This window comes from Pseudophryne corroboree, chromosome 2, assembly GCF_028390025.1.
Source record: "Pseudophryne corroboree isolate aPseCor3 chromosome 2, aPseCor3.hap2, whole genome shotgun sequence".
Taxonomy (NCBI): domain Eukaryota; kingdom Metazoa; phylum Chordata; class Amphibia; order Anura; family Myobatrachidae; genus Pseudophryne; species Pseudophryne corroboree.
The window spans coordinates 552,967,080-552,986,882 of record NC_086445.1 but is presented as its reverse complement, the minus strand read 5'-3'; the positions used below and the strand labels follow the sequence as shown (position 1 = coordinate 552,986,882).

The 19,803-nt window shown below is 44.9% G+C and overlaps 1 protein-coding gene across 2 annotated transcripts in view; it reads left to right on the top strand.

Annotated features, from left to right (window-relative positions):
• Nucleotides 1-19,803, top strand: part of LOC135050967 (uncharacterized) — a 182,986-nt gene that overhangs the window by 69,962 nt on the left and 93,221 nt on the right. For both annotated transcript variants that reach the window (XM_063957193.1, XM_063957192.1), the window contains exons 5-6: nt 7,116-7,232; nt 7,928-7,974. In XM_063957193.1, coding sequence (XP_063813263.1) covers nt 7,116-7,232; nt 7,928-7,974 — 164 coding nt within the window. The remainder of the gene's footprint in view (nt 1-7,115; nt 7,233-7,927; nt 7,975-19,803) is intronic.

Here is a 19,803-nt window from a genome sequence, read left to right as displayed (position 1 = left end):
TTAATATATATCTTACTGCATGTGGAGCTGATACAGAGGCTGACAAAACGAAGGCATCCATTTTCCTCCATGTGATAGGAGAGGATGTGCTGGACATTTATAATAGTTTTCAGTTTGATGAGGGGCAGAATATGGTGCTATCTTCTATAATGCAAAAGTTTGAAGATTACTTTGTGCCAAGGAAAAATGTGACATATGAAAGATATAAGTTTTTCACATGTGATCAGAAGTCTGGAGATAGATTTTATCAGTATGCTACAGAGCTGCAATCACTCAGTAAAACCTGTGAGTTTGGTGATTTAAAGGATTCACTGATTAGAGATCGTATTGTCTGTGGAATACCTGATAATGGACTCGGAGAGAGATTGTTGAGAGAGCAAGACCTAACACTAGAAAAGGTAGTGACTATGTGCAGATCTGCAGAAATAACTAGATTTCAAGCCAAAACAATACACAAGGAAGTTGATGCTGCTGTCCATGTAGTGCAGAACACAGAGCCAAGCAAACCTCCATTCTCAAGAGTGAAGCAGTCTAAGCCACAGTCTAATAAGGAAATGTGTAGTAGATGTGGAAATTCTCACAATCCTAAAATGTGCCCTGCTTATGGTAAAACCTGCATGAAATGTGGTAGACTTAATCACTTTGCCAAATGCTGTAAAATGAAAAGGGAAATAACCACAGTGCATGCTGTTAAACAAACAGAGGAATTATTTGTGGATTGCATTGAACTTTGCAGTGCAGATAAGGATGAATGGATTGTCCCTTTAACTGTGAACGAGATTGTCATTCCCTTTAAGCTTGATACTGGCGCGCAGGTGAATTTAATATAGTTTCAAGACTATAAGACTTTTAGAGTAAAACCTAAAATTCATCCAGCCAAAGTGAAAGTTACAGGGTACACTGGGGAGGAAATTCCTGTGAAAGGTACATGCTTAGTGACACTGAAATATAAGGGACAACAGTTTAAAACATCTCTACTGATTGTGGATAAAAATGTGCAACCGATTCTAGGATTAAGTTCCTGTGAGAAACTAAGCTTGCTAAAGAAAGTTTTTATGGTGACATCACAAGTAGAAGATGACTGTAAATCGATGTTTACAGAATACAGAGACTTGTTTGAAGGTCTAGGTTGTTTGCCTGGAGAGCATAAAATAAATATAGACACACACGTTTCTTCAGTGATACACCCCTGTAGAAAAGTGCCGTTTGCGCTGAGAGAAAAACTGAAACAAGAGTTAAATTGCATGGAAGCCTTGGGTGTGATACAGAAAGTTGATGTGCCTACTGAATGGGTAAGCTCCTTAGTAATTGTTGAAAAGATAAAATGGACAACTCAGAATATGTCTAGACCCCAGAGATTTAAACAAAGCTATTAAACAAGAACATTTCAAACTACCAACCAGAGATGAAATCATGTTGCAATTTGCGGGAGCAAAATGGTTCAGTAAATTGTCTGCTCCAGAAGTATATCACAAAAAGATACACATGATTTTTGAACATATTCCAGGTGTTGAAACAATGATGGATGACATTATTGTCAGGGGATCTACAAAGGAAGAACATGATTCTAGATTGAGACAAGTAATGGAACTTGTCAAGAAAGTGAATCTAAAGATAAACAAGGACAAATGTGAATTTGTCGTGAATACACTTACCTTTATGGGCGACGTGGTCTCGGATCAAGGTGTAAAACCAGACCCAAGGAAAATATCAGCCATAGTGAACATGGAACGTCCCAACAACAAAGACGATGTCAGAAGATTCCTAGGAATGATTACTTGCTTAGGAAAGTTTATTTCTCAACTCTCTGAACGAACAGCCTCTCTTACATGGTTGTTGGACAAAGATAACGAGTGGATGTGGTCACATGAACAAGAAGAAAGTTGGCAAAACTTGAAACAGATCATTACAGAGCAACCAGTGTTAAAATTCTTTGATCCTGTGAAAAGAATAAGAATTTCAGCGGATGCTTCGCAATTTGGCCTAGGCTCAGTGCTGTTACAAGAACATGAGGATACATGGCAACCAGTAATCTATGCATCAAGAGCACTGACAAGTGCTGAAACACGGTATGCTCAGATAGAAAAAGAACTTCTAGCGATCACATATGCATGTGAGCGATTTCATCAGTTTGTGTATGATCAAACACTTACAGTGGAAACTGACCACAAACCATTGGTAGCTATCATGACTAAAACATTACATGACTGTCCCATGAGAATTCAACGAATGCTTATCAGACTACAGAAATATGATGTACACTTGCTGTACTGTCCCGGCAAATACATGTACATTGCTGATACACTTTCTCGTGCTGTTCGCAAAGTGAAGGTTCCAAAAGTCTGATGGATGAAGAGATAGAAGCCTATGTTAATTTGATCGTAGCTTCTCTACCAGTGTCTCTTGCAAGACAAGAACAGATTAGGAAAGAAACTGAGACAGATGACACAATGAAAGTGTTGAAAGATATCATTCTGAAAGGTTGGCCAGCAGAAAAACATGCGTGCCCGCTGTCTATCCATGATTATTGGATGTACCACAGTGTCCTTACAGTTGTTGATGGTGTTATTTACAAAGGCAATAGGTTTGTCATACCTGCACGACTAAGAAAAACTATGCTGTGCAAGATACATGAAGGCCACTTAGAAGAAAAATGTAAGCGGAGAGCACGTGAAGTTATGTATTGGCCAAGAATGAACCAAGACATAGCACAGACTACAGCTACATGTGAATTATGTCTTACGTATAGACCGAAACAACAAGTCGAGCCACTGAGTCCTCATGCAGTGCCAGAGAGACCGTACCAGAAAGTTGGAGCAGATTTGTTTGATTGTAATGGGAAAACTTACATTGTCGTGACTGATTATTACTCTAACTACCCTGAGGTGAAGACACTACATACAACTACTAGTAAAGCCGTACTCAATTGCATGAAGTAAATCTTTGCAAGGCATGGTGTTCCTATGGAAGTGTTCACTGACAATGGTCCTCAGTTTTCCAGTGCTGAATTTGGACAATTTGCTGATGAGTGGGAATTTGTCCATACTACGTCAAGTCCCCACTATCCACGTTCAAATGGGTTGGTGGAAAGTTCAGTAAAAACTGTAAAGAGTCTCATGAAAAAAGCTCAAGAAGGTAAAGAAGATTTCTACAAAAGTCTTTTAATCTACCGCAGTACACCTTTACAGAATGGACTTTCTCCTGCACAAATGCTGATGGGAAGGAGGATTAGAGCAAATCTCCCGATACATGATGAACTGCTTACTACACATAACTCAGCGTTGGTCAGACTAAGGAACGACAACAGGCGAAACAGAAACTGTTCCATGACAGGCGAACAAGACGCTTATCTGATCTAAAATCGGGTGACCAAGTCCGTCTCAGAGATCACGAGAAAGGTATTTAGGTGCAGAAAGGTATTGTGCAAGCACAAGTAGCACCAAGATCTTATACTATACGTACAGAGCATGGAACGGAAGTAAGAAGAAATTGGGTGGATTTAAGATCTCAACCTAACCATAATGAAGACAACACGACTGAAGAATACCCTTCATCTGACATGTATGATGATCCTGATAATGGTGAACCAACCACGATTCTAGAAAGGTCCAACATGGTCGATGAAACACAGACTGTGTGTGAAAGGCCCAATAGGGAAATACGGAGACCTGAGAGACTCATTGAAACGTGTTAGATGATGTTCTTAAAATTACGTTGTTAATTGTTGCATTGAAGCGTATAGGGCTCATCTTTAAAGAAAAGAGGAGGTGATGTTAGTGTATTAGAATGCTTAATATTTGTAGACACTCCCTTACTAATCTGAATCTTCAGTGATGGTCCCTAGGACCAGGGGGATGCTGGGAAGTGGGTGGTCCAGTGTGCAGAGTGTGCTTGCAGTTGGTGATGGAATAAACAGCACAGCAGTGAACTCACATGTCTCTGTGTCCTGATGACTGGATTTACAGACATATGAACAAAACAGACTTCTTTAGCAAAACTGGCTTTAAATTGTCGCAAACAATCCTTTATTATACCAGCACTTATTTTAAGACAACCTAATCTTTTGATGCCTTTCATTTTAGAGATCAAAGCTTCTACCATAATAGTTAGAGCAGTATTGACCCAAAGGGAAGATTCTAGGAAGTTGGAATTATGTGTGCTCTTTTTCTCACAAATTCTCAATTGTATAGAAAAATGATACAACAGGCAAAGAATCTTTTGGCATTAAATTGGTGTTAGAACTTTCTTGAAGGAGACAATCATCTCTCTTAACAAATACTCAGGGGCAGATGTATTGAGCCTGGAGAAGTGATAAAGAAGTGATAAGTGGAAGGTGATAATGCACCAGCCAATCATTTTGGGTTTTAAAATGATAGGTGCTGATTGGGTGGTTCATTATCAGTTTCCACTTTCACTTCTTTATCACTGCTTTATAACTTCTTCAGGCTTTATACAGCTGCCCCTCAGTGCCTTAAAGTGGATACACACTATAAGATTATCTGTCCAGTCTTTCTGGTTGGAATGGAATATAGTACTGTATGGGAGCAAATGACAACTGACCATTTGCTCCAAAACACTGGAAAAGACAAAAATTATCATTCAGACAATTTGGTTAAATCGATTGAGTTAACCAATTTATCCAAACGACTATTTTGGCTCATTTTATGGCTTTATGGAACAAATTTTTGATTGTTATTTGCTTCCATACATTGCTAGATTTCCGCTCCAACCAGAAAGTTTGGACAGATAATCTCATAGTGTGTATCCAGATATAATCCCAGACAGGCCATATGGTCTCTGTTGTTTCGTAGATTTAATCTTATCCTTATGTATCGATCTGGAAATAAGATGAAAGATGACAGTCTAACTTGATCTTTCGATTTGCAGGATCAGGAGAGAGGAAAGCAGACCCATCATTGATCACACCTGTGTGGTATAACTTAACCCTTATACATCAAACTCCACATCCTGGACAATCTCTGGTTGCTCTGAATGGGCAGCCTAATCCTCATCATTGAGCAAATTACACTTTTTTGTAGGCCGTGCTGGTATAACTAAAACTGTTGCCCTGTTGTCTCATCATTACTGGTGGACAACTTTCCAAAAAGATGTTAAGGATCTAATTTCTGCATATCCTGCACCCGCAAGGCACACCTTGCCACATCAAACAGCTCTAGGTCCATTACATACACTGCCTGTACCCACTTATCCTTAGTCACACACCTCCATGGAATTTGTAACTGACTTGCTGCCATGTAGAAATTATAATACCATCTTCACAAAAGCTGCTAACTTTCCTACTCTTAATGGGTTACCTTCTGCCCTGAAACTTGCACATCATTTACTGAAGGAGGTCTTACGTCTGCACAGGTGTCCACAAACAAGTATATATGGCCAAGGTGTACTATTTCTATCAAAATTCTCTTTATAAAGCATTTATCAAAGTCATTTTTTTTCAACGCTTGCCACCCAAAATGCAATGGGAAAACTTTGTGGTCAATCAGTTATAAAGATGACTGCTTGGATCTACTACCTTGGACAATGTTTGCCCACAGTAACCACTATCACAATTCCACATCTCATTTACCCATTTGTTCTGTACTAGTGCCATCTTCCTGTCCTGGTAGCAGCATTACCAGTTGTACGTAATTTCTTTAAACTATGGTGTGAGAAATAATCTTCAAACCGCTTGAACTCCATTATGCAGACTTTGCTGATAAGTAGAAACATGTAGTTCTAAAACTGAGCCCTGGGGGAAAGGTCTAGCATTCTTTTTAACATCTCAAATTAAGAGTTTTCAGCATAAAGTTAAACAAGGTTACACTAGTCTTCAAAAGTCTTCAAAGTATCAATACAGTGGCTTTTCTACTCAAACTACCTTGAACTCTATGAGTTGGCAATGTATTTCACTCAAGCCTGTCATTATTAATTATTATACCTTCACTGTGAGTTCACCTTCTGCGATGTTGGTTCAACAGCAAGAACTGTTTTAAAGTAAACAACAGCTAAATGACAGCAATTCCAAAGGTTCCCTGCTTTCCTTGTGAACCTCAAAGATTTTGCCCAGAGGAATGGTGTTGGGTCTGACATTAATCTCCACTCTGGCTGAAGATAGCTGCCAGAGTATCAGACTCACTACCTAGCTGTAGCATCTTGTGATCTCTACTCTACTACTACTGCTCGACTGTGTATGCTCATTTGTATGACATAAATAGCATCTGACTGCTCTTTGCAAAATAACTGTCTTATCCAGGACCAATTTACTTAGTTTGTACTTGTCTTTCTACAATATTTATTAAATGCATTTCTCATACAGTACCTCCCAACTTCACTGATTTTTACCAGGAGCAGAGCGATTGCCCACGTGCCAATGGAGTGAGTGGCACAACTGCAGGGGCATACTTAGTACATTTGAAGTACTACCTCAGAACTCCTTCCCCTCCTCTCCAAACATCCATTGATTGGCAAGATCAAATCTCCCAAGCGTTATAACTTTGGACAGTCCCATTTTTTGGGTACTGATCGAAGTGGGGAAAGGCTGGGAAGTCAGTCTCTCTCACCTGCTGTTATGCATACAGCAGCAGAGTAGCGGTTAATTGATACGTAATACCCTCCAACCTTCCGACCCACAAAGCAGAACTGTGAAACTGGAGCAGAGCCCTTAAATCAGGACTGCCCATATATATATATATATATATATATATATATATATCTATTGGGAGATATGCTTGGTTGGGTGTAGTATACGACCCGCTTGGTTTTATCCTCCTTTGCTTTTCAGCCATATTCTTATATCATTCAGTGGAATTATTTTTGTTGCTATATGATACAATTATGTTCTGCTGAAGTCTTTGCATTGCTAAAAATGACATTAAGAGAGCAGCTTTATGTTGTATTCTTATAAAACAAAATATGCCTCTCTAGGGCTATACAGTACATACATGGACAAAAATACAGATGGAGGGCAGAAAGACAAATAGTTGTTAAAATATGTTTGAGCAATGCATTAAAATCTGAAAATGGGAAAAATTCCTTATGGGAAAAATGCCTTAAGGACAAGTCTTTACTCTGCTAAATACATATGGACCACATAAAAGTGCTCTTCTGTTTTGCAGGCTGCCTATTCATATGGATTGGGATCTCTGTAGCTGCTGCTTTAGATGCAACTAATTTCGCTCCAGCAGAAATGACTTCTGCTCCAGCAGATACTGCAGCGCCTGTCACAACAGCAGGTACTCTCAAATGTTTGTAATATTAAAATAACATTTTCATAAATACTCTGCATTCCATGTATGGTGTACTCTGAAAACAGGGCAGTACACAGAGGACCACTAGACATTATCATAATGTATGCAATACAACTTGGGGGGTCATTCCAAGTTGATCGCACGCTGCCGATTTTTGCAGCGCATAGATCAGGTAAAAAAATGGCAAAACTACGCATGCATATGCATTGAAATGCGCTCGTGCGTCGTACGGGTACAAACAGCATCATTGCTGTGCAAAGCTTCTAGCGACGATTCCATTCGCTCAGCCGATCGCAAAGAGATTGACAGGAAGAGGGCGTTTATGAGTGTCAACTGACCGTTTTCAGGGAGTGGTAGGGGAAACGCAGGCGTGACTAGGCGTTTGCAGGGCGGGTATCTGACGTCAATTCCGGGACCTCAGTCACTGGAATCATCGCACATGATAAGTAACTACAGGGCTGGTCTTGTTTTGCACAAAATGTTTTTGTACCGCTTGGCTGCACATGCGATCGCACACTTGCAAAGCGAAAATACACTCCCCCGTGGGCAGTAACAATGCGTTTGCACGGCTGCAAAAAGTAGCTAGCGAGCGATCAACTCAGAATGAGGGCCTTTATTTCAAATACAATGAATTACCTTCCAGAACTGTTATTTACAAACCGTTTCTTATTTTTAAACAGCTATGGCACCAGGACAGCCAGATCAAACTACACCTGGTCAACAACTAGTAAGTGTCTGGATCACTGTGTTAAACCCAAGTCAAATGTTATACAAATGGTTTGCAATGGCTTTATTTAAGACAAGGTATAGCTCAGTCTTTTGCACCATACAGATGTGTCCTCAAACACCTTTCCCTTTTTGCTTTATTTGGCATGGAATGCTTAGCATGGAAAAATCGCTCTACCACGAGTAGGGATTGTACGGATACACATTTATTTTTTTTGCAGCAAAAGAATTTGTATAAAGAAGCAGATTAAAGTAGCATATTTTTTTTTTTAAATGACAAGGCGTGGCTAAATCTCAGATTAAATTGCATGGCTAATTCGGCCATACGCCTACATTGGGGCAAGGTGTATGTGGACACATCTGTATACACTAACAACTTTAGAGGTTTACCGAAGATCATGGATAGCATAAGGTGTAAGGAATCCCACAATGGTGTTCCAAGGTGCCATGTTCATTTCTCCCTGCCCAGGCACACTACGGCTTAATATTGACTGCAACCATTGTGCTGACAATGTGACGCCCTATTCCTTTGCACCCCAAAGGAGCTGGAGATCGAGCTGTAAAAAGTGTATATGTGAGGTTATATAAAACACAGCTGATATAAAACACAGACATACTATCCAGTCAAAGAAATATATATTGTGACAAAATCCGGTATATTGACAGGTCGACACAGGTCGCTGTGCGGTGTGAAAGGGTCTCTCAGAAATCCCGGGTCCCCTGAGTCAGTAATTCAACCCGGGAATAAAGAAGGGTTATTACCGGGTCAGGTGCAGTGTGAACGGGTTACCTAGGTCGATGTGACCCGGGACCTGTTTACAGCACAGGGAGAGGCAGTGCGGAGATGATCTCATCTCCCATCGCCGCCTCCGCCCCAGATGCTGTTGCAGTTCCCGTCCCCAATAGCAATGCCGGGTAACACCTGGGAAGGACCCGCTTCCAATTCCCGGGTGCGACCTGGCATTTGCGATCTGAAAGCAGCATAAGAGGGTGGGTAAGTTCCTTGCAATCAATGTGTGATGACCATTGGCTGTATGCAGAGATAATTTCAAGTTTAAGTTCATTTGCAATACATACATAGTATTGGACTAAAGTAGTTACATGGTCCTTGTGTTTCGGGAATGTCATTCTGTATATTGGCATACGCGCATGCAGGGGGGGGGGGGGGGGGTATCCGAGTACTTAGAAACCCGCCCTGGCCACTGATCAATTGGTGCCACTGACCGATTTATTAAACTATTCTTTTTTTAAATGGAGGAGCATAGGCTGCTTTGTCCCAGCTGCCTCCGTACTTACTGTGACAGCCTGGCCGCAGGCAGCATGCAGAGGCAGCGGCAGCGCGCAGCTCACAGCTCCTGACAGCAGTTCTTCTGGAGCCGGGGGAGGCGCAGGGTAGCGGAGCCGGGGAAATACTGTTCACTGAAAAGATGAGACAGTGATGATCTCCGGCACTCCGGCAATGGCTATCTCCGGGCGGGCAGGCGGTGCAACGGGGTCTGTTCTTGCTGTTATTTGGATGGGTGGGTGTCTCTGCCGTGTGTGAGTGTATGTATGTCTGTACTCTGTGTGTGTGTGTGTTTGTAAGTATCGGCAGCAGCATCAGTATGTATATACAGTATATAAAAAAACAGACAGCGGCACTCCAGGACTTTTGTGCAAAAATAGCTGTATTAAAAACATCACAAATGCGTGAACCAAAGTTTCGTGGCATGTAGCCCCTTTGTGCCCCGAAACCCCCCCATTAAAATCCTGTGTTTGTCACTGTATTGGTGCACGTGATAATAAAGTAGTAATTTACCAGTAAGTAGGTGGGGAATGTGGGATCGCTGCTGTCAGTTTTTCTTTTGAACGTTCTCTTTTTCACCCACCAGCTAACAAATGAGGTGAGGTCGTTGGAGAAATTGATGATTGTTATGATGAAGGGAAAGAGTTAAAATATGCAGACAGATTTGTAATTGTGGAATAGTGTTCTAGCTTAATTCTGTATTTCAGTGTAACTACAAAGCTGCACAGTATTTGTTTGCTACATACAAAAGAAGCCAGTATTTACAATGCATGCAGAAAAGAAAAAAAAGAAAAAAATGCATTTGCACCTATTGCATTGCAACATGATTAATTCCTGGAGTTTATTGTTTGTTCTCCTTTTATTTATTTATTTATTTATTTATTTACTGTATCTCTGAATCAGGCCCTCTGTATCTCAGTGGTGGAGATAAACATGTTAATGATGTCCTGGTGGTATAGGAACCCTAGTGTCTACATAAGTCCACAGCATGATGGAGAAGTAGCAAAACTACAGAGTGATGGGGGTAAATTTACTAAGATGGGAGTTCTATTTAAGATGGGATGTTGCCCATAGCAACCAATCAGATTCTACTTCTCATTTATCTAGACCCTTCTAGAAGATAATACCTGGAATCTGATTGGTTGCTATGGGCAACTTCCCATCTTAAATAGAACTCCCATCTTAGTAAATTTACCCCCTGGGCTCAAATACTAGCAAGTGGTGCCCCCCACCCTTCTATCTCACAGACAGTTAGGGGTAAATTTACTAAGGTGGGAGGTTTCTGGAACTTGTGATGTTGCCCATAGCAACCAATCAGATTCTATCTTTTATCTTCTAGAAGCAGCTAGATAAATGTTAAGTAGAATGTGACTGGTTACTATGAGCAACATCACCAGTTCTAAAAAAACTCCCACCTTCGTAAATTTACACCATAGACTTAGCTTAGTCCATGATGGCAAAGCCATCCACTCTGGCTTTCCTGACTTGTCTCTGAAGTGTAGGTCTCACAAGGTTGATGATGTCATCTCATGAGACACCAGCTGTGTTATGAACTGAGTACCTGGAACTCTGGAGATCGGGTAGCAACTGCGGAGTACCTGGTACTGACGTGTAAAACTGCAGCTGGGAATGGAAAATAGCAGCAACACCAACACTACCCAGTGACTCCGTTATTTCTCCCTGTAGTCAATTGGCGCCTGCAGAGCTAGTCTTCTCCTTTAGCAGCCACGTTTGAATGGACGAATTAGGTCCGCCCGGACTCCGATGCCCCCAGGTCTTACGAGGTAACAAGGTACCAACCAAGAGTGAGAGAGAATAAGAGGAAACACTAGCTAAGACTAGTGATGAGTGGGTTCGGATCCTCGGGATCCGAACCCGCCCGAACGTCACCTTTTTTTTTACGGGTCCGAGCAACTCGCATCCTCCCGCCTTGCTCGGTTAACCCGAGCGTGCCCGAACGTCATCATCCCGCGGTCGGATTCTCGCGAGATTCGTATTCTATATAAGGAGCCGCACGTCGCCGCCATTTTTCACTCGTGCATTGGAGATGATCGTGAGAGGATGTGGCTGGCGTCCTCTCAGTTTCTATGTTCAGTGGGCTGCAAATTGTGCTGCAAATATCTGTGCTCAGTGTGCTGCAAATATCTGTGCTCAGTGTGCTGCAAGTGCAAATATCTACGTTCTCTGCCTGAAAAACGCTCCATATTTGACTGTGCTCAGTGTGCTGCAAATATCTGTGCTCAGTGTGCTAATTGCTTTATTGTGGGGACTGGGGACCAGCAGTATTATATAGGAGGAGGACAGTGCAGAGTTTTGCTGACCAGTGACCAGTGACCACCAGTATTATACGTTCTCTGCCTGAAAAACGCTCCATATCTGTGCTTCATTGTAGTATATAGTAGGAGTACAGTGCAGAATTTTGCTGACCACCAGTGTAACTATATATATAGCAGTACTGTACAGTACTCCACTGCTCTACCTACCTCTGTGTCATCAAGTATACTATCCATCCATACCTGTGGTGCATTTCAGTTTTGCACAGTTTGCTGACCACCAGTATATACTATATAGCAGTACGGTACAGTAGGCCACTGCTCTACCTACCTCTGTGTCGTAAAGTATACTATCCATCCATACCTGTGGTGCATTTCAGTTTTGCACAGTTTGCTGACCACCAGTATATACTATATAGCAGTACGGTACAGAAGGCCACTGCTCTACCTACCTCTGTGTCGTCAAGTATACTATCCATCCATACCTGTGGTGCATTTCAGTTTTGCACAGTTTGCTGACCGCCAGTATATACTATATAGCAGTACGGTACAGAAGGCCACTGCTCTACCTACCTCTGTGTCGTCAAGTATACTATCCATCCATACCTGTGGTGCATTTCAGTTTTGCACAGTTTGCTGACCACCAGTATATACTATATAGCAGTACGGTACAGTAGGTCACTCCTCTACCTACCTCTGTGTCGTCAAGTATACTATCCATCCATACCTGTGGTGCATTTCAGTTTTGCACAGTTTGCTGACCACCAGTATATACTATATAGCAGTACGGTACAGTAGGCCACTGCTCTACCTACCTCTGTGTTGTCAAGTATACTATCCATCCATACCTGTGGTGCATTTCAGTTTTGCACAGTTTGCTGACCACCAGTATATACTATATAGCAGTACGGTACAGTAGGCCACTGCTCTACCTACCTATGTGTCGTCAAGTATACTATCCATCCATACCTGTGGTGCATTTCAGCTTTGCACAGTTTGCTGACCACCAGTATATACTATATAGCAGTACGGTACAGTAGGCCACTGCTCTACCTACCTCTGTGTCGTCAAGTATACTATCCATCCATACCTGTAGTGCATTTCAGTTTTGCACAGTTTGCTGACCACCAGTATATACTATATAGCAGTACGGTACAGTAGGCCACTGCTCTACCTACCTCTGTGTCGCCTATCCATCCATACCTGTGGTGCATTTCAGTTGTGCGCAGTATATATAGTAGTAGGCCATTGCTATTGATATATTACTGGCATATAATTCCACACATTAAAAAATGGAGAACAAAAATGTGGAGGGTAAAATAGGGAAAGATCAAGATCCACTTCCACCTCGTGCTGAAGCTGCTGCCACTAGTCATGGCCGAGACGATGAAATGCCATCAACGTCGTCTGCCAAGGCCGATGCCCAATGTCATAGTAGAGAGCATGTAAAATCCAAAAAAATAAAGCTCAGTAAAATGACCAAAAAATCTAAATCAAAATCGTCTGAGGAGAAGCGTAAACTTGCCAATGTGCCATTTACGACACGGAGTGGCAAGGAACGGCTGAGGCCCTGGCCTATGTTCAAGGCTAGTGGTTCAGCTTCACCTGAGGATGGAAGCACTCATCTTCCTGCTAGAAAACTTAAAAGAGTTAAGATGGCAAAAGCACAGCAAAGAACTGTGCATTCTTCTAAATCACAAATCCCCAAGGAGAGTCCAATTGTGTCGGTTGCGATGCCTGACCTTCCCAACACTGGAAGGGAAGAGATTGCGCCTTCCACCATTTGCACGCCCCCTGCAAGTGCTGGAAGGAGCACCCGCAGTCCAGTTCCTGATAGTCAAATTGAAGTTGTCACTGTTGAAGTACACCAGGATGAGGATATGGGTGTTGCTGGCGCTGGGGAGGAAATTGACAAGGAGGATTCTGATGGTGAGGTGGTTTGTTTAAGTCAGGCACCCAGGGAGACACCTGTTGTCCGTGGGACGAATATGGCCATTGACATGCCTGGTCAAAATACAAAAAAAATCACCTCTTCGGTGTAGAATTATTTAAACAGAAATGCGGACAACTGGTGTCAAGCTGTGTGTTGCCTTTGTCAAGCTGTAATAAGTAGGGTTAAGGATGTTAACCACCTAGGAACATCCTCCCTTATACGTCACCTGGACCGCATTCATCAGAAGTCAGGTACAAGTTCAAAAACTTTGGATGACAGCGGAAGCAGTCCACTGACCACTAAATCCCTTCCTTTTGTAACCAAGCTCCTGCAAACCATACCACCAACTCCCTCAGTGTCAATTTCCTCCTTAGGCAGGAAAGCCAATAGTCCTGCAGGCCATGTCACTGTCAAGTCTGACGAGTCCTCTCCTGCCTGGGATTCCTCCGATGCATCCTTGAGTGTAACACCTACTGCTGCTGGCGCTGCTGTTGTTGCTGCTGGGAGTCGATCATCATCCCAGAGGGGAAGTCGGAAGACCACTTGTACTACTTCCAGTAAGCAATTGACTGTCCAACAGGCCTTTGCGAGGAAGATGAAATATGACAGCAGTCATCCTGCTGCAAAGCGGATAACTCAGGCCATGGCAGCCTGTGTGGTGAGAAACGTGTTTCCGGTATCCACCGTTAATGCACAGGGAACTAGAGACTTGATTGAGGTACTGTGTCCCCGGTACCAAATATCATCTAGGTTCCATTTCTCTAGGCAGGCGATACCGAAAATGTACACAGACGTCAGAAAAAGAGTCACCAGGGTCCTAAAAAATGCAGTTGTACCCAATGTCCACTTAACCACGGACATGTGGACAAGTGGAGCAGGGCAGACTCAGGACTATATGACTGTGACAGCCCACTGGGTAGATGTATTGCCTCCCGCAGCAAGAACAGCAGCGGCGGCACCAGTAGCAGCATCTCGCAAATGCCAACTCGTTCCTAGGCAGGCTACGCTTTGTATCACCGCTTTCCATAAGAGGCACACAGCTGACAACCTCTTACGGAAACTGAGGAACATCATCGCAGAATGGCTTACCCCAATTGGACTCTCCTGGGGATGTGTGACATCGGACAACGCCACCAATATTGTGCGTGCATTACATCTGGGCAAATTCCAGCACGTCCCATGTTTTGCACATACATTGAATTTGGTGGTGCAGAATTATTTAAAAAACGACAGGGGCATGCAAGAGATGCTGTCGGTGGCCCGAAGAATTGCGGGCCACTTTCGGCATTCAGCCACCGCGTGCCGAAGACTGGAGCACCAGCAAACAAACCTGCCCTGCCATCATCTGAAGCAAGAGGTGGTAACAAGGAGGAATTCAACCCTCTATATGCTTCAGAGGATGGAGGAGCAGCAAAAAGCCATTCAAGCCTATACATCTGCCTACGATATAGGCAAAGGAGGGGGAATGCACCTGACTCAAGCGCAGTGGAGAATGATTTCAACGTTGTGCAAGGTTCTGCAACCCTTTGAACTTGTCACACGTTATTCCCCTCATCAGGCTTTTGCAGAAGAAGCTGGAGACATTGAAGGAGGAGCTAAAACAGAGCGATACCGCTAGGCATGTGGGACTTGTGGATTGACCCCTTAATTCGCTTAACCAGGATTCACGGGTGGTCAATCTGTTGAAATCAGAGCACTACATTTTGGCCACCGTGCTCGATCCTAGATTTAAAACCTACGTTGTATCTCTCTTTCCGGCAGACACAAGTTTGCAGAGGTTCAAAGACCTGCTGGTGAGAAAATTGTCAAGTCAAGCGGAACGTGACCCATCAACAGCTCCTCCTTCACATTCTCCCGCAACTGGGGCTGCGAGGAAAAGGCTAAGAATTCTGAGCCCACCCGCTGGCGGTGATGCAGGGCAGTCTGGAGCGAGTTCTGACATCTGGTCCGGACTGAAGGACCTGCCAACGATTACTGACATGTCGTCTACTGTCACTGCATATGATTCTGTCACCATTGAAAGAATGGTGGAGGATTATATGAGTGACCGCATCCAAGTAGGCACGTCAGACAGTCCATACGTATACTGGCAGGAAAAAGAGGCAATTTGGAGGCCCTTGCACAAACTGGCTTTATTTTACCTAAGTTGCCCCCCCTCCAGTGTGTACTCCGAAAGAGTGTTTAGTGCAGCTGCTCACCTTGTCAGCAATCGGCGTACGAGGTTACTTCCAGAAAATGTGGAGAAGATGATGTTCATCAAAATGAATTATAATCAATTCCTCCGTGGAGACATTCACCAGCAATTGCCTCCAGAAAGTACACAGGGACCTGAGATGGTGGATTCCAGTGGGGACGAATTAATAATCTGTGAGGAGGAGGATGTACACAGTGAAAGGGGTGAGGAATCGGACGATGAGGAGGAGGTGGACATCTTGCCTCTGTAGAGCCAGTTTGTGCAAGGAGAGATTGATTGCTTTTTTTTTGGTGGGGGCCCAAACCAACCAGTCATTTCTGTCACAGTCATGTGGCAGACCCTGTCGCTGAATTGATGGGTTCGTTAAAGTGTGCATGTCCTGTTTATACAACATAAGGGTGGGTGGGAGGGCCCAAGGACAATTCCATCTTGCACCTCTTTTTTCTTTAATTTTTCTTTGCATCATGTGCTGTTTGGGGACTATTTTTTTGAAGTGCCATCCTGCCTGACACTGCAGTGCCACTCCTAGATGGGCCAGGTGTTTGTGTCGGCCACTTGTGTCGCTTAGCTTAGCCATCCAGCGACCTTGGTGCACCTCTTTTTTTCTTTGCATCATGTGCTGTTTGGGGACTATTTTTTAAATCTGACATCCTGTCTGACACTGCAGTGCCACTCCTAGATGGGCCAGGTGTTTGTGTCGGCCACTTGGGTCGCTTAGCTTAGTCACACAGCTACCTCATTGCGCCTCTTTTTTTCTTTGCATCATGTGCTGTTTGGGGAATATTTTTTTTAAGTGCCATCCTGTCTGACACTGCAGTGCCACTCCTAGATGGGCCAGGTGTTTGTGTCGACCACTTGGGTCGCTTAGCTTAGTCATCCAGCGACCTCGGTGCAAATTTTAGGACTAAAAATAATATTGTGAGGTGTGAGGTGTTCAGAATAGACTGAAAATGAGTGGAAATTATGGTTATTGAGGTTAATAATACTATGGGATCAAAATGACCCCCAAATTCTATGATTTAAGCTGTTTTTGAGGGTTTTTTGTAAAAAAACACCCGAATCCAAAACACACCCGAATCCGACAAAAAATTTTCAGGGAGGTTTTGCCAAAACGCGTCCGAATCCAAAACACGGCCTCGGAATCGAATCCAAAACCAAAACACAAAACCCGAAAAATTTCCGGTGCACATCACTAGCTAAGACTAATGAGACTACAAATGAAAGTATTGAGAAAACAACAAATAAATTATGTGCGTGGTCCTCACTCCTCAGGCAATTCTGGTAATGCACGGTCCACACAGGTTTTCCCTCCAATGGCTACGCGTATCGGTCTCCCTTCGTTAGGCCTCAGATATCAGTGTCCTTTTCAAAGTCCTTATTTATACCTTACTGAATTAACTTAATTAACCACAAACATTCATGGTGTTTTGGTTCAGATCCTTACAGAAATTTGAATGCTTCCACACATGTAAAGTAATGACTATTGCAGTGCCGTAACTAGGCATTTTAGCGCTGTGTGCAAGAAATGGCATTGCCCCCCCCCCCCCCCCCCCCCACACACACACACACCTTATGTAAAATATCGGCAGTGCGCAACTTAGGCACGCGCAAAAAATTAAGGGCATGGCTTCATGGGGAAAGGGTGTGGCCACAAAATAATACCAATTCATACTACGGTGCAAAGTAGTCTCCATTATTCAAATTACACCGCACAGTAGCACCACTATACCAGGTAGAGCCCCTTTTACACATTACGGCAGTCAGCGTCCCCTTTATATACATTACAGCAGACAGTCCCCCGTTTTTACACATTACGGCAGACAGTGTCCCCCTTTTTACACATTACGGCAGACAGTGTCCCCCTTTTTACACATTACAGAATACAGCATCCCCCTTTTTACACATTACAGCAGACAGTGTCCCATTTTTACACATTATGGAAGACAGCGTCCCCTTTTTACACATTACGGCAGACAGTGTCCCCTTTTTACACATTACAGAAGACAGCGTCCCCCTTTTTTACACATTACGGAAGACAGCGTCCCCCTTTTTACACATTACGGAAGACAGCATCCCCTTTTTACACATTACGGCAGACAGCGTCCCCCTTTTTACACATTACAACAGACAGCGTCCCCCTTTTTACACATTACGGCAGACAGCATCCCCTTTTTACACATTACGGCATTTACACATTACGACAGACAGCGTCCCGCTTTTTACACATTACGGCAGACAGCGTCCCCTTTTTACACATTACGGCAGACAGTCCCCCTTTTTTACACATTACGGCAGACAGCGTCCCCTTTTTACACATTATGGTAGACAGCGTCCCCTTTGTACACATTACGGCAGACGGCGTCCCCCTTTTTACACATTACGACAGACGGCGTCCCCCTTTTTACACATTATGGCAGACACCGGCCCCTTTTTACACATTACGGAAGACGGCGTCCCCCTTTTTACACATTACGGCAGACGGCGTCCACCTGCTTACACATTACGGCAGACGGCGTCCACCTGCTTACACATTACGGCAGACAGTGTCCCCTTCTTACACATTACGGCAGACAGCGTCCCCCTTTTTACACATTACAGCAGACAGCATCCCCCTTTTCACACATTACGGCAGACAGCGACGAGAGAGAGAGAGAGAAACAGACAGACCATCTCTCCACGCTGTCCTCTGTGACACTGGCTGGTGCTGCTGTGCTGGGGCGGGCTGCGGCTGGGCAATGGAGCTGAGACGGCCTGTAGCGGGGAAATGCTGGCTCCTGGCGGGTCCTCCTGCTCCGATGCTCCGTACAGTGGAGCTAAAGCGGCTTGCGGCTGGGGCATGTTGGCGGGTCCTCCCCGCTCTGAAGCTCAGTACAGTGGAGCTGAGGCTTGCGGCTGGGGCATGTTGGCGGGTCCTCCCCGCTCCCATGCTCCGTAGTACGGAGTATGGGAGCGGGGAGGACCCGCCAACATGCCCCAGCCGCAAGCCGTTTCAGCTGCACTGTACGGAGACCGTACAGTGGAGCTGAGGCAGCTTGCTGTGCTGGGGCGGGCTGCGGCTGGGCAATGGAGCTGTACGGAGCTCTGATGCTCCGTACAGTGTTAAACAGGTCCGTGACTGTGCACTCCCCAGGGCTCTGCGCTGTGTGCGAGGCCCCTCTCGAACACACCTAGTTACGGCCCTGGACCAGTGGCGTCATGACGGGGGTGCGGGGGGTGCGGCGCGCACCCAGGTGTCACCCTTCAATGGGGTGACACCAAAAAGAGCTGCACCTCAATCCCATCCACGTCCGCACCCACACTCACTCCCAGGCACCAAGTAATTCACACACCCGCCTGGCCTGCTTGTGTTCACCGCGTGCGGCGCCGCCGGGTCCGTACTGCCGCAATCTCTATACGCCAGCACCGCAGGCCATTCTGGGAGGAAGAATATGAGGAGACTTGAGTCGAGTGCACGGGGCCCACGTGGGGTGCGCCCGGCTCTCGTCTTTGCAGCTGGCGGCACTCTCATCCCTGCCTGCCACCGCCGGAGCGCACCTCCTGGCGCACACAGAAGATGAGCCAGGCGCTTGGTTCCTGTACCTGCCGCCGCTGGAGCTGGTAGGCTCTAAAATTAAACGAAAATCCCCAGTATCTCCCCCTTCCACCCTGCGTCCTCTCCCACCCAGCATCTCTCAATTCCCACCCTGTGTCCTCTCCCACCCTGCATCCTCTCCCACCCTGCGTCCTCTCCCACCCAGCATCTCTCAATTCCCACCCTGTGTCCTCTCCCACCCTGCATCCTCTCCCACCCTGCGTCCTCTCCCACCCAGCATGTCCCTCTCCCACCCTGCATCCTCTCCCACCCTGCGTCCTCTCCCACCCAGAATCTCTCAATTCCCAGCATGTCCCTCTCCAACCCTGCGTCCTCTCCCACCCAGCATCTCTCAATTCCCAGCATATCCCTCTCCCGCCCTGCGTCCTCTCCCACCCTGCGTCCTCTCCCACCCTGCATCTCTCAATTCCCAGCATGTCCCTCTCCCGCCCTGCGTCCTCTCCCACCCTGCGTCCTCTCCCACCCAGAATCTCTCAATTCCCAGCATGTCCCTCTTCCACCCTGCGTCCTCTCCCACCCTGCATCTCTCAATTCGCAGCATGTCCCTCTCCCA